Below are 15,626 nucleotides of genomic sequence, written 5' to 3' on the forward strand. Positions count from 1 at the left end.
TGAAACCTGCTCTTTCAAAGGCCCCATTTGCTTTTGTAGATCATCTGCATTTCTTCCAGTCTATGAATCTAGATATGGGGGGGAGAGAGACTAACTAAAATGTAAATACATTATTTCTTCCAAAATTGCCTCAAATTATTAAACAACTAGGAAGTATTAGCTGGATTGACAGCAAGCTGATGGGAACTGGCTTTTGCTACTGAACTTGTGCAGCTGGCATTGCTCCTTAAGGAAGGAACCTGGGTTTAGACATTTCTTTTCTTGTTAGCATGATGATATTGATTTGAATGCTGAGGAATGTATTATGCTACAGAAATGTGATATACCTTTAAAGAAAATGGGGGCGGGGGCTGTCGGGGGAAAGCTTGGGGAAATAATTATAAGCATGTGTCTCCTGGTCCTGGCCCAGCTGGTTATCTCTTCTTGCTTTTGGCTTTATTCACAGTGACTCATTTGCAGACAAAGAGTAGGCACTGGGAAAAGGCATCGGCTGTGCTTAAAACCTGTCGCTGCCCCGAAGGACCCAAGAAAATTCTTGGTGTTCTGCAGAGACATTGATTCTTTAGATTGCTTTTAAACTGAAATTTCAATGTCTCCCAAAGGCAAATATTTAAGCTATAGATGGAAAATAACTTAAGTGATCCTTTTTCTTTCTCTTGGCATCCCTTTGTGTATCAATGACTTCTTTGTTTGGACTTTTGCAGAGTACAGCAAGCGGCAGTCCTCTGGAAACGGCCTCAGACCACTCATCCTAGTAAGTTTTAGAACTGCTTGCTTGTTTTGTTTTATTTTACAGTTATGGGGCTTTTCCGTTAGGATGTTGGAAGTGGTTCTGACACACACACATCACGTTACCATTATATCTGTGCGTTAGTTGAGGGTAGAAGGTCAGCTAGACAGTTTTGCATTAAGTTGGAAGTTACTGCATAATTACATTAAATTTACAAATAATTGATCCAACTGTATGGGGAGTGTAAGATTGTTTCTAACACTCACGTAAGAAAGTTAAAATCATAAGTTCTGTCCAAGAATCACAGTGCCATACAGTGTCTGGTCATCTTGATTGCAAATGATGCTGTTCTGAAGAATGGAACCTCCAATTTTCTAGGCAAAGAAAGCAATTAAATAATTTTCAGAAACTAAAATTTTATGCTGCTATTTTAGAGGAAGATTTGGTAAGAGATGTGCTCTATCCAAATGCACTGCAGATGGAGCCAGTTTACTGTAAAATATGGAGAGAAATTCCAAGGCCAGATTCTGAGTTGTGCTGATTTATCACCACTGTGGATCTAGCACTTCCCTGCTAACCAGTTATTCCCTTTAACTGAAAAAAACATGCAGTATTTAGTACCTAGGCACACTGATCTAATTCAGATCGATGGGGAAGGAGCGGAGGGCACATTCTCCCCTCTGATGTCTGCAAATTTCATGTATATTCATCTTCTGCGAACTTTTATGATATGTGGTTTTGCAGTTGTGATCAGTTAGTTTTGCACAGTTCCATTTTGTCTAGGTTCTCTTTGCAAAGGAACTTCCATTGTTGTAATTTGGAAGGTGTCCTGGCCTTATCAACTCAGTTATGTCATGATTTTTTTAATTTTCGCAAAGGCAGGGTAATAAAATAAAAGGAAATTAAATTGCAAAATAGTTGCAAAATATATGACTGTAGCTTATATTTGCCAATGGCTGTAAGGATTTTCAGTTCCAGACTGCCTTCAAAGGGTTCCGAGTCTTGTAAGTCTTTCCCTTTCATCAGACAACCTTGATTGCTCTTTCCTGGGTCACTTTCATCAGCTGAAATCCGTATGCTTCATTCTTCCACCAGGCCCTGCCCAAATCCAAAGTCCAAGGGAAGACCACCAGTGATTGCTATGGGAGTTGAGTTGGGCTCTCAATAAATAAATGATGTGATCATTATTGGAGAGGGCGGTGAACCAAAATCCCTGAATTTGGCCTCCCCAGAACTCTGGGATGGTTATAATCTCATACTTATCAGTTGTATTGATTGGTTGTTTAATTCCATACAGATGTGTCTGGCCTCCAGGGGATGCTGGCTGTAGGCCCTGCAGCCTGTTTCACAGGGTGGGCAATGATGGGGGAGAAATCAGCATTGGGAGTCTCCCAGACACTTCCTCTCCCACACGTGGTTCCCCAAGAGAGGATCATCTGGGCCATTGGTCTGTAAATACTGGGCTAAAATATTTCCCCTACAAGTTGCGAAACTCAGGGAAGTAAATCTCAGCCTGTAATCACTGGGACTGCCCGTTTGGGCGCCTCTGGAACCCGACAGACAGACACTGGGGTAAACCTGACTCAGGTTGACCAGTGCTACATTTGTGGCACTGAGTCTGTGGTTCTGGCTGTGGGTCCCACTGAAGCCCATGGGAACCACACAGTTCCCTTCTTTCTTTATGTTTTGCTTTTCACCAGTTTTGTTATTGCCTCAGGGCCCTAGCTCATGGGAGAGCTAGTCTTGTGATCTCTTCCATCATCCAGGGACTGAAATCCCATGCAAGGACCAAATGTCTTGTCTTTCCAACTCCATTAATGGCTGGCTGATGTGTTGAGAGAATCTGTACCTATTAGGCACCATGTCTTCCCCAGTAAGCACGCACACATCTGTTAGTATGTTATTGCTGCTAACACTTGCAAATCAGATTTACATTTGGGAATCATGGGATCTAATCTACTTTCAAACGGTTTCCTTGAGTCAGTAAATTATTTGGTTATTTTTTTAAACTTACCAGGAGTTATACTTTGTTCTCACTATCACTTTGTTACCATGATGATCCCATGATATTGTATACCATGATATCATGATATTATTAATGTCATCATGGAGTGTCTGGTTGAAGATGCTCAAGCATCACTGATATCACATGTTTAGGAAACACACAATCTGTGTGACTGCTTCACATGTCTCCTGCTTCCGGAAAAAACATTTATACTGGGGCGATGCCGACCTCTTGTGTCTGGGAGAGAACAGTGAGCTGTAGGAATCAGACTATGTGGCAAACTGCATCTCAGATTCATGCCTTGGGGGAGATTCCTTAACATTGGCCTACATGGGGTTGTAATCAATCATTTAAGTTTCTGTTGGCCTAAGCAAATGAAGTCATGTCTATTTTTAACATAAATCTCAGTCTAATGCCAAGGACAGCATTCTTTCTGCTCTTGCATCTGTATGGCAGATCTGGACTCTAGTATTCTCCCCTCCCTGCAGGGCAGCTCTGTGCACATGGGCAGAAAAGAATAGGAGAACCGAGATCTGCCATGCAGATCAGGGGAGAATTGAACCACAGGAATATACAGTTTAAATTTGAAGCAGTATATTCTAAGTCTGTTCACAGAAGGATATACTTTGTGAATAGGAGGTAGCAAGGATTAGTGGTTAGAGAGGCTTAGGCACTGGAAGGTGTGTTCTCTTTTCCCAGCTCAGCCATCGAATTACCGAGTGGCCTTAGACAAATCACATACTTTCTTTGTACTTCCATTTCCCCATCTATAAAATCCAAGGATAATACTTCCCTGTCTCGCGGGTGTGTGGAGAGAGGTTTAGCTTGTAAAGTTACTTGAGCTAGTGGAATGGAGGGTGCGAGGGCAATGCTAAGTATTTAAAATATTATTTTAATATGTTCGTGATATTCAGCTAGAAATCTGACATCAGCTGTTTTGACATCGGGAGGTGTAAGAATCACAGGCACTGCCGAGTACTGTTTCACAGGAGTGATCTCCTCTCACATTTTCATGATGCTCTCTAAGCAAATGGGAAGAGAGATAAATCAGTCTCTCTTTCTTTTCTTTTTTTAAACCATTTTCTAGCTCAGCATATTCACCCGGCTACCATGCAGTAAAGAGAGAACTGGAACCAGCACCAGCAGATCCTGCTGGCTTGGAGAATGAAAGGCAGATTTACAAAAGTGTGCTGGAAGGTGGAGATATCCCACTGCAGGGGCTAAGCGGTCTCAAGCGCCCATCTAGCTCTGCTTCCACTAAAGGTAGGTCAGTGGCACTCTGACCCCTTCCCTCCATTACACACGCGTAAGCAAAAGACCAGCAATGTGGGTGAGCCACCAGGGGGGGTTGAGTCCTTCTCCAAACCTAGTGAGGTCTACCTAGCATTCCTCTCACCTTCTCTGCCTTCCATCCTCCTTTCTCTCCCCTCCCAACCCAGCCTGATCACGCTTTCCCTTGACCCAATCTTCCACTTACCAACAGGGTCATGACGCTTCCCTTTTCTTCCCCTTATTCCTGTCACCCTCTTTCCAACCCCCGGCTCAACAATCCGCCAAGAGCACCTTGTTCTTTCCACCCCCTGTGCTGCCTTCCAGTGCTGTTCCTGATGTGCAACCTCTGCGGGCCTGAGCACGCCTGCATTATTTCAGGGCCATACACTCTGAGGCTATCATGGCTCAAAGGGGCACTGGATGCCTCTCAACCTGGCTTTTGCCTTAGAGCCCATGAGTTACAAAGAGAGCAACCAGCCCAGCAGAAACTGGTGGGATTGTTGAGCCTCCCCCTTGGGGTTTGCAAGATTCTGGGTCAGGGATGTGCTGCATATCTGAGCTGGTTGTAAGCCAAAAATGGCTGGAAGCGGGGGAGCTAGTTCTTGTGTTTTCCAAGCCAATCCCCTCCCCACTTCCCCCCAAAGTAGCACATCACACCCAGGAGTCTCTGTCTGTGTCTCCCAGCTACTTTCAGCAAACCTAGCAGTCCGAACTGTCCAGAGAGCATGCTCAGCCAGTCCCCAGCGAACACACCTGCGCAGAAGGGCACTCTGGGCAGGGCCAGCGGACATGGTCCACTTGTTTCAGTGCAGATGCTTCCTGGCTTGCCTGACCCTGGTGGGAATAGTTTACTTGGCAGCTGGTGCATGGTTGGTCTGACCACAGAGTCGCAGTGGGGCTGCTTTTGCAATATTCATCCCTCCTGCTAGCTGCTGAGTTGCCTCCTGCATGGTGCGGAGGATGCTCAACACTTGGCAGGATTGGGCCCTACACATGCTCCTGGCCTGTATCTGTCCCTTCTTCTGATTTTAGAAGCTTTGCAGCATTGCAGAGCTTAGCTGTATCTTTGCACTTGCTTTTATAGCGTGGCTTATGCATCGTCTCTCTGCTTTTCTTCCTTTTGAACACCAGGTTTTTAAAGTGCATTTTGTGAAATCCAAGCATGTTATCTCTCCTTTCTCAACCTTTCCAGCATTTAAGCTAACAGGTTGTATTTATTTTATTCTGCATGCTTACCAGTGGATCGTAAAGGTGGGAATGCTCATATGATTGCACCCTCTTCGGTTAATAGTCGGACCTTTAACGCTAGTCATACCAGTATGTTAGGTCATGCATGTAAACATAAGAAGTCCTTATCAGCTGCAAAAGCCTGCATTACTGAAATCCTCCCTTCCAAATTCAAACCCACCCTAGCCACTCCTGCTGCTCTTGTGCAGGGTACGAAGGGTGGCCTACTGCCTCACGAGAAAGCTCAAAGCTGCGAGAACCTTCGTAGCTCCAGTGCCTTGTTTGATAACAAAAAGGCTTTCCTGGTTGACGTAGGGGAAAGCATAGAAAACCTGTTAATGAAATCGAAGCAGGAGTATGTCACCAAGTCAGGCAGTACCATGAGCTTGCAGGAGTATAGCACTAGTTCTAGGAAGTGCAGCCATCTCCCTGGTTCCAAGAAGAGTGGGATGGAGTTTACAATGCTGTATAAAAACATGCATCAGATCAACCGGTCCAGGATCCAGCTGGGCACTGCCTCATCCTGCAGCGTGAAGGATATCGCATCCCAGTTTGAGAACGAGCTGAGGGACAGGAGAGAGCACAGCCCCAGTCGGGAGAATCCAGAGCAAATCCCCAAAGACACTGTCTCATCCCGCATCACCGCCTTCGAGCAGCTGATCCAGAGATCCCGCTCCATGCCTGCTCTTGACTTCTCCAGCAGTGGGCAAAGCAAATCCCCCACTTCTCCCCAATCTAAAAGCTGCTTGAGCTCAGCCTATTCAGCGGAATCCCTCCTGGAGTCGCCAAAGCCAAACCAAGAAGAAAAGGAGGCAGCCAGCATGGTCGACAACTCCTCTCGCTCCTGCAGCAACGTGGAGGACTTGGCGTCAGATCTCAGTGACATCATCCCCATGGACACGCTCTCAGCTTGCACGGACGAGACTGATCTCCAGTCCAATGCATCCAATGACAGTGGTGGCAGCTTCAGCAATGCCCACGGGCCCCAGAAATATAAATTAAACAAATGCAAAGGCGCGTGCCCGGCTTCCTACACGCGGTTCACCACCATTCGCAGGCACGAGCAGCAGCAGGCCTCCCAGAACCCCGGTTTCAAAGGGGATGGCCAAGGGGACAAGCACGCGCTCCCCAGAAATGTCTATCTGATGAGCCCGCTACCCTTCCGATTGAAAAAGCCCTTCCAGCACAACTCCAGAAAGACTCCGCCGCCAGATTGCCTGGGAATCCCACTGGCGTACAGCACTGAGACCCAGAGTGACGCGGCACAGCCACGAGGGAGCCAGGCAGGAAAGAGTCACCACTCCCGGCACAAACTGTGCTCTGAAGCTAGCCCTCTGGCCCCCAAGCGCCAGTCTTCCTTTGACATTTTGGACAGGCTTAACCATTTCCCCATCATGGAATCCAGTCAAGAAAGCTCCATTGTCCCAGCTGATGTGCCGGACTCCTTTAATAATGGAAATATTGTTCCATACGCTTTCTGTCACAGCTTGGATAGAAACAACAATCTGCAAAGCGAACTCAGGATGTACCCTGGAGGTGGCTTTTTGTGTACTTTCCCCGCTGCTTCATCTGTCTTCTCACTTTGCATTTTTCTCTGTATTTTTGTTGTCCCGCCTCTGCATCACCCAATGCTCGCGTTCCCCGTGTGTCTGATGTCCTTTGCGTGTCTTGCTTCGCATTTTGTTCAGGACTCGTTAACAGCTGCACTTCTGAGAAACGATTTCCGCTGCCTTTTCTAATCGCCATCTGGCTCAGTTTGTCTCAAAGGCAACTCCTAGGATGTGAGGATTTTGCAGTGAGATAGTCTTAATCCCGTATTGCTTGTGTACGTGTGAATAAAACACGTCACCCCAGTTGATTTGATTTTTTTAAGAAGCAGTTTTTCCAGGTCTAATTATGTCTCTGTGTTTTGGAGTGTGCAATCATGGTTGTACGTGTTTGCATGTGTGGGAGTGTGTGCCACTTTTCTTGAGAGTAATATACTAAATCATATTTTAATGGCAGCAAATCTTTTCTTCACGAAGTCTTTTTATGTTTTACTCTCCTTCCCACCTTTGTATTATCCTTTGTTTGGATCTTTGTTCACAAGGACAGCCCAAAAGGGAATAAAAATTCCATAACATTGTCAATATTTGACTGAGAATTTGGTCATCAGTAATTGAAAATCCTTACAGCCGTAACAGAAGCAAATTGTAGTGATGTCAAACTATGTTTTCCTTTCTGGTGACGTCAGATAAGTCCATTTGTTTTTTAACTGCCTTGTGTTGTTTTGAAGTAGATTCAGAATCACCAAGGCATTTTGCACCAGTCGATTATATGGAAACTCCAGAAGAAATTACTCGTAGACGCCATGATGATAAAGAGGTAAAGCCCTTCCTTGTGGTTTAGTAACATTTCTAACAGCTAAATATACAGGAAGTACATTTGGCCTTACATAGCCTCTGCATCTTTGTATCTACTTATGGAGGAAGTGTTATGTAGTAGTTAGAACAGAGGACTCCATATTTCTGTTACTGCATCTGCCACTGACCTTGGGCAAGTCACTTCTTAACCTCTCTGTGCCTCATCTTACCCAGTATGTAAAATGGAGATAATATTTACAAACCATGCAAGGATGACATGAGGGGTTATTAATATTTGCAAAGCACTTTGAGATCTGTTAGAGAAGTACTGTATTATTATAATTCAACATGTATGCTTTACAATAAGGCAAAATGGTATTTCTATAAGCTAGCTGGTGTCAGCGAAGTCTCTTCAGCCAAGCATTAATTAGTAAAGACAAGATTTTCAAAAGTGACTAGTGATTTTGGGTACACCCAATTTTGAGTGCCCAATTTGAGACCTTTTAAACGGGCCTCATTAGCAGAAAGTGCTGAGTATTTCATCCCTGAAAACCAGGCCTTCGCAGTGTCTCCAGTTAGGCACCCAAAAATCACCAGCCCCTTTTGAAATTGCTGGCCAATATATATACACAGTGACATAATGAGAAAACCACTCCATCTTTCCAAACACTGGATAAATCGAATATTGAAGAAAGATACAAACTATTGATGCTCTGGAAGGTTATTGATTTTAATTAGCTACCTATCTGCTTCTCTGAAAAGCCAGTGATTTCAACTGCGGGAGATTTTTTTAATGAAGTATCATGTTATCGTTCTGAGCTTGAGTAATTTTCACATCTTGCTTTGAAATATTTTTCAGCCCTCTTTTGGTTTGCTTTGTTAGTGAGAATTACTTGTTTTGCTATATGATGTATGTTACATGAGCCATAAACGGTTAGGGGGAGAGCTGCAGAGTCACAAAGGGTGCTAGCTACTCAACTTCCATTAAAAGTCAATGGGAGTTAAGCGCCTAAATGACCATCTGGGCCTGATCCAAAGCTCACTGAAGTCAGTGGAAAGACTCCCATTGACTTCCATGGGTTTTGGATCAGGTCTTTGGCATGTGGAGTTGTTTCATTGTAAATGATCCCATGCTTTATAATCTGCTTTTGAATATACTGTATTGCAATGTATTTTCTATGACATGCTAATCAACTGGGAGCAATTGTGTCTTTGATGGAATTGATCTTGTATATTTCTCTAAAGCTGCTGCTATTTGCCAGTACTGCTGAAGTTCTTTATTAAAGTCACATTTGCTGGCAGTTTTCAGATGCCCTAAACTAGATGATTTACTGCCCATTTTATGCAATTTTATGGCAGAAACTTTTAGAGGACCAGAGACGACTTAAACGTGAGCAAGAAGAAGCTGATATTGCAGCTAGAAGGCACACAGGGGTTATTCCAACGCACCATCAGTTTATCACTAATGAGCGGTTTGGGGACCTCCTAAATGTAGACGATACAGCAAAGAGGAAATCTGGGTCAGAGGTCTGTTATAGTTACCTCAGTCTGCTGCTTGACCCAAAGCAATATTCGCCTCTCCCAATGTTGCGCTTTAGGCCGACATTAGCTCTTCAGAGAATGTTTTATTTTTTTCCCATTCTGGCTTCATTTAGAATCGCTTTGGCTCTTCTGCCTTGTAAATTAATTGATCTCTCTGCATCAAGCTGTATATGTTAAAGCATGCCTGCTGAGAATTGCTGGGACACACCTGTGATGCATGCGTTTAAATATCAGCTACTTTTAGTGAATCAAAGGCATTTACATCTCTTGCATCAGACTGCTACATTGTCTTCTTGTCTGTGCCTTATGCTTAAAAACTTCATGTCTTGTTGATCCTGGCCATGTGACTGTCCTGTAGTTGTATTAGAAATAGATTATGCTGTTCTCCCTCTTTTGAAAGATGCTCAATACTGGTTAGAAAAAGTGGGAAGAAGTCCCAGCATGTTTCCTAAACATTACATGATTTAGTCCTTCTAAAAGAGACAAAGGAGGAGATACTTTTCAAGTCCTCCCATGGCACTTTTCATAAGAGTTGAGGTGTTAGATGGCCAAATTCCACTTCCAGCCTTAAACGTTGTGTAGCATTGCTGTGTGCTGTTAAACAGCTGCTGTGTTTCTCCCCAGAGGTGGCTGCATTTCACTGGTGAGTGAGGTGGTTCTTGTGTATGAAGGACTGACTTTTGCCCTCAGTTGCGTGCAGTAACTGAGGCCAGAAACGAGGCCATTGTTTTTAAAGTGCTTTGGGATCTTTCAGAATGAAAGGTGCTATGTGAGTGCCAGATATTACTTACTATGACTATTATATTACCAAAAACTATAATTATGTTATTTCCAAAATTGCTCATTATTTTTATATTATTATTTTCTTACCAAAGTGGCTTAAAAATTGTTAAAATATTTTAGGAACATTATAATCAGCCAACAAAATCACACTTTAAAAGCTTGTTGGTAGACGTGTTCTTAACATGCCCTATTTGCCTTTACAACTAACCTGAAACAGTGTTAGACACATGCTCATTTTGCTTCAATTCCTCCTTGCCTTTGTCTCTTTTCTACCAATTGAAATAGTGACCATAGCAAAACATGGGCCACGGTGCAAATGTACAATAGATTTTCAGTGGGCTGTGAGTGCCACATGAATATCACCCTATTGCTTTCTGCTGGACACCAAATTTTGCCTGTGTCCAAGGGGAATTTGGCCTTAAATTCACAGACTCGTTGCTGGGGCAGTTGTCAGGTTCAGGAAGGTGTGACATGGTCATATGTTTAAACATTTACTGCTCTTACACTCCTTGCTGTAGGGCTTTACTTGCCATTGATTACATTTCTACCAGAAGGTGGCACTTGGCCCTTGTTTAATTACTGCAGGATAAGTTCTTCTCCAGATCCATACAGCATATCTGGACTCTGGTGTCAGGTCCATGCATGTATGCAGCAGAATATCTGAACTGAGATCCACTAGTACCACCACCAGATTTGTGCTAGTCTTTGAAAAGACTGGGAAGCATTTCCATAGACTTTTCAGCAATGCATCGAAAACATAATTGTTGTTTTAATTGGCTGTTTTCAATCTTTAGATGAGACCTGCTAGAGCCAAGTTTGACTTTAAAGCACAGACACTAAAGTGAGTATACCTGGATATGGCTGTTTCTGTCTGTCCCTCTCTACTTTCTCTGCATAGCATGCTACATTTACAAAGCATAATAAGATCTGATTTATGTTTCTGGAGTGTCTCTCGATCCAGTAGCTCAAAGCAAGTACTTTACAGCAATGCCAGCCAGTGAAAAGCTTGATCAAGCAATACAAACTCTTCAGGTTCTAGTCATAGAATCATAGAATATTAGAGTTGGAAGGGACCTCAGGGAGTCATCTAGTCCAACCCCCTGCTCAAAGCAGGACTAACCTCAACTCATCATTAAGTCAGTAAAGTAGCTTTGTGAAAATGTCACCTCCTTACTCCTTGCATCTGCTCCCCATGTGTCTTTGAGTCCAATTTAGTGCTTGACTGAAACAAATAAGTGTTTGCTCCTGCTAGCCCCTGCTAGGGAGAAACAGCCCTGGGAGGGCGTGCTGGATTCCTTGCCATCTCCGTAAGCAGAGTTGCCAGTTGTGTCCTGACTGCAGTGTTTTGGTACGGGTGGTGGTTTAAGAGGCAGGAAGAACCCAGCTGGTTTCTTAGATCCCAGCCTGAGTTTGCGGAGAGAACTGTGGTTTTGACCTGCTCACGGTGCAGATTTGATGTGGATGTGGCCCAGAGAGAGAGGGGCTAGTGTAATCCACAGTAGGAGAGGACAGGGACAGGGTGGGTCTTGGTTGCTCACTATTGGCTGGTTTGAGAGGCTGACGTAGCTGCTCGTGATGGAAGTCCTTTCACTCAAGCTGCAAAGGTTCCTGCTTTTAGTGCTGAAGGCACCACGTTCAAATCCCAGTGCTGGTCCAGGCAAGCTCCGTTACGCTGGCCAAGGCTGGCTGGCCAGGAACGTCCCGGCGTCTCATTGGCATACTGTGCTTCCATCATCAGCAAATTACCTTCCTTTAAAATCTCTCCAAAATGTCCCAGCCCACTCATCTCCCTGACTCCTTGGGAAGTGAGCCAGGGTGCACGCCAGGGAAATGGCCAATCCCAAAGCAGGAGTGGACTCTGCCCTCTTTCCTCCCATCCTATCCAGTGACAGCAGCAGCCAGTGCTGGTGCTTTAACACTTGTTCCCTTTCCTTTCTGCTGCTGCTTGTCAAGGGGAGGAGCCTGCTCAGGAAGGCCTGGCCACACCTCCTTTGTGGAAAACCCCACCCCCATTGTCTACATGCACCCAGACACCCCCTTGCAGCAGATGGGTTGATAGGGACTTCCTGGAAAGTGTGAGATGCCCAGTATGTATACGGGACGGCACTTCTGATGTCCAGGGTGAATATACAAAGCCCCTCTCTCCTGTAGTGAAATTCATTGTGCTTTGTTTGCGGACAGTATGCAATTCAGCACTAACCAATATATTGTTAACAGGGAACTTCCTCTGCAAAAGGGAGACATCGTTTACATTTACAAGGAAATTGACCAGAACTGGTATGAAGGAGAACATCATGGCAGAGTTGGTATCTTCCCACGCTCATACATAGAGGTACCACTTTCCCATTGAAATTCTCTCATTCCAGAGTCACAGCTCCACCTCAGAGCCACCCGCTTGAGAGCTCCTCATGGGTTATTGGACTTCGTTTCTTTCTTTCAGCTACTTCCACCCGCTGAAAAAGCCCAGCCCAAAAAGCTGTCACCGATGCAAGTGTTGGAATATGGAGAGGCTGTTGCTAAATTTAACTTTAACGGGGACACCCGAGTGGAAATGTCATTCAGAAAGGTAGGGGTCTCTTTGGATGACGAATGAAAGCGTTTGTCAAAACAAACAAGCTGGTGCCTCCTTTCAAAGGAGATGATCCACTAAAACTGGCCAACATTTGTGCATGTTAGAATAAATACAGCTTAATCTGACCCTTGGGGTTTTTAATTCAGCATGCAGTCATCACCACAGGAGGTTGTGATGAGTGTTTTGCAGGTAGGTCATCTACATTCAAGAAAACGCAGGCATGCTGCGTGCCCGCTGCTGATGGGCTAGCCTGGGTGCAGTGCTGAGGCATGATTTTGCGTGCTAAATTAGGCTTTCAGTGACACCTGTACGTCCCCATCGCCATTCCTGGGTTGCATGGGTGTAAATTGGGCTGCAGATTGTGACTCTGCACTGGGAGTGTTAACCCTCTGTTGGTGAAGCACCGGCTAGCTTGTGCTCCCATAGCACTGCTGAGCCAAACCAGTTTACCAGAGTGGATAGAAGTGATTGAACACACATCTGTGTTTCTATAGTGCCCCTGGAAGGCAATGAATACAGACAGGGAGTAAGAAGGGGCTATTTTCAGAGTCACTTTTCAGAGCAGAACGAAACCCATTTATTAAAGTAACTTAAACTGCAAAATTTCTCCATCTCCAGGGAGGTACATGTTTGCATGTGTGTTGATATTAAAATTTCACGTCCCCTCTTTTCTTTGTCATTTTAATCAAGGTTGGAGCTTGCCGCTTATAATCAGGGTTCAAAAGTCTTTCCTGTGTGTTTGTCAGCAGAGCAGAAGGGAAGGGTGGTGGGGGCAGGACGTAGGGACTCTAGGCCTGACCTCTGCTCTTGGAGTCACAGAATGAGATCAGAACCTCAGCTTTCATTGTAAAAAAATGTCTTTAGCTTCCTGGATGCAAAGGAACTCTTGGCAAGGTGACCCGAGTGTGACGGCTGCCTGCCTGAGTCTGCAGGCAGCCTGAGCTAGCTCAGGAGGGGTGAACCTGCCCAGGAAGCTGTACTCAGAAACACGTTGTCATCTCAAGGAGGGGTGGGGCCACAGGCCACAGATGGCTTGAATTCAGCTGGGGCGAGGGCTCCTGTTTCCTTTGCTCTAGGTTTCCATGCTGGGTCAGCGTCAGTGCCATGTGCCGGTTCTCTCCTGCAGGGCGAAAGGATCACGTTGGTTCGGCGAGTTGACGAGAACTGGTACGAAGGGAAAATCTCTGGCACCAGCCGCCAAGGCATCTTCCCTGTCGCTTACGTGGACGTGCTGAAGCAGCCGCTAGTCAAGAACGCTGCTGATTACCCTGAGCTGTTGATGTCCCACTCCCCTAATCGCAGTATGACGACTTCCCCACAGGTACCCAGGCTGGATGTAGCCACTTACTAGAGCTTATGCTGCCGTTTGTGTGCAGGGAGGGAGACCTGTGTTAATCCCCAGCCAAGGTTGGGGGCACCATGCCACTGGGCTACACGTCCCATCCAATTCGTGCCAGTTGCACATGCCCGAGAGAGCTGACTCTTCATTTATCAGCAAGAGTGGGTGGCGGAGGGGACTGGTGACCTGATGCACATTTCCTCTCTGATTGCCAGCGTGAGCCATGACGAGGCAGGGAGCGATGGCAAGCTGAGGGATCTTGGTGCCTTTGCAGGGATAAGTTGGTGGCCCCGGTGCTCTTTGATGAGACCGGCGCCTACACTAGCCAGACCAGCCCTGCAACTGGCATGCTGTTCGATGAAAAGGGCACTGAGACTAAGTGACTGACCCAGACTCCCCGGGGGCGAGCGGGAGGCCTTCCATCGACGTCAGTGGGATTTAGATCAAGGCCTAAATGATCCCTACACGTAGTGACCCCAACTTCGGGTTGAGACAGCTGGGCAGGACAGCATGTAGGAGGCCTGCGTTACCATGCCTATTCTGTATATGGCTAGGAGCTAAATGGAGGGCTGGTATCTCTAGGGCTTCCCTTTCTGGCCCCTTTCAGGAGCACTGAACTGCCTTTAAAACCCAATTGAAGCCAAAAGGCAGGGAATTAAATGCATACCCGAGAAGTGGCTGGTGGCAGGCTGAGGTTGCAGCTTGTCCTGTTTGCAGTGGTGATCTCGGATCCGGGAGTGGCTGTGGGGCTGTGCCTCCTTTGAATCACTTCACCCCGAGCCTGCAAACATTTGTGCTGAAAGCTAAGCACAGACATAATGGTTGTGCAGGCGCCGGGGCTGGGGTCCCCTGTGGGAGGGCGTTAGCTGGTTCCGTTCAACGTATGCAACAAGTCCATGTGGGGAGTGCAGCTGGGGAAGGAGGGCCAGGAAGATGGGGCACGCAACGGAGATTAAGGAAGGGTTGCAAATTGCAGGGCAACAGTCAATATCTCTGTCCTTGTCTTCCTTTGGCGGTATTTCTGTGCCTGGCCACTGAGAGAAGAAGGCTTCCCAGAAAGAGTGAACCTCAATAGCTTCCCTGTGTGTGGGCCTGGCGCATCCTATGTCGCTGTGGCATGCCTGCTGCCACCATGCTGCCAGCCTGTCCCTTGGTTTGGAAGGCCATACACAGCCCTTTCTTTGTTTTCTCAGCAGTTCTGTTAATTCTCTCAGGAAAAACAGTCATTTGCTTCCTTCTCACTTTTGTTTCGTGCAAAGCATGGCAGGCGCGCACGTGGGATCAGGGAAGGCTCTAGGCCCTGGCATGCCCGGGAACCTGCACAGACAGCCGCAGGCGGAGTTCCACCCACCTTTGTTCCAGCTTCATAACCCTAGCGCTTGCTTTAGGGTTTGCCCACACTGTGTTGATGCCAGCAAAACTTTTATCGCTCAGGGGTGTGAAAAAAACACCTTGCTGAGCGACGTACGTTTTGCCGGCACAAGCGCCAGTGTGGACGGCGCTGTGTCGGAGAAAGAGCTCTCCCATCCACCTCGTCGAGGTGGTTTTGTGATGCTGGCAGGACAGAGCTCTCCCACCCACATAATGCGGCTGCACAAGCGCTTATGCTGGTGAAACGTATGTCGCTCGGCGGGGCGTTTTTTTCACACCCCTGCGCGACAAAAGTTTTGCTGGCATCAGCGCGTGTGTGGATGAGCCCTAAAAATCTAAGGGCCGGCTCCGGGCCACTCACTGCGTTGGAGCAGCACCTGTCTCTGTCAGCAGCCCCTCTAGCACCAGTCGCTGAGAGGCCAGCTGCTAGCGGGTGTGAGTCG

General features: G+C 46.3%; 1 protein-coding gene across 50 annotated transcripts in view; it reads left to right on the plus strand.

Moving 5' to 3' along the window:
- SORBS1 (sorbin and SH3 domain containing 1) overlaps positions 1-15,626 on the plus strand; it is a 225,097-nt gene that overhangs the window by 185,794 nt on the left and 23,677 nt on the right. For 48 of the 50 annotated variants that reach the window (XM_067538183.1, XM_067538355.1, XM_067538176.1 and 45 more), the window contains 8 exons: positions 705-754; positions 3,823-3,998; positions 7,513-7,598; positions 8,936-9,103; positions 10,696-10,742; positions 12,119-12,233; positions 12,342-12,467; positions 13,600-13,794. In XM_067538183.1, coding sequence (XP_067394284.1) covers positions 705-754; positions 3,823-3,998; positions 7,513-7,598; positions 8,936-9,103; positions 10,696-10,742; positions 12,119-12,233; positions 12,342-12,467; positions 13,600-13,794 — 963 coding nt within the window. The remainder of the gene's footprint in view (positions 1-704; positions 755-3,822; positions 3,999-7,512; positions 7,599-8,935; positions 9,104-10,695; positions 10,743-12,118; positions 12,234-12,341; positions 12,468-13,599; positions 13,795-15,626) is intronic. The other 2 variants (XM_067538231.1, XM_067538421.1) reach the window with 1 other exon arrangement.

The sequence above is a fragment of the Emydura macquarii genome, unplaced genomic scaffold, assembly GCF_026122565.2.
Source record: "Emydura macquarii macquarii isolate MOO-44397 ecotype Brisbane River unplaced genomic scaffold, CSIRO-AGI_Emac_v2 contig_67, whole genome shotgun sequence".
In the NCBI taxonomy this organism is placed as follows: Eukaryota; Metazoa; Chordata; order Testudines; family Chelidae; genus Emydura; species Emydura macquarii.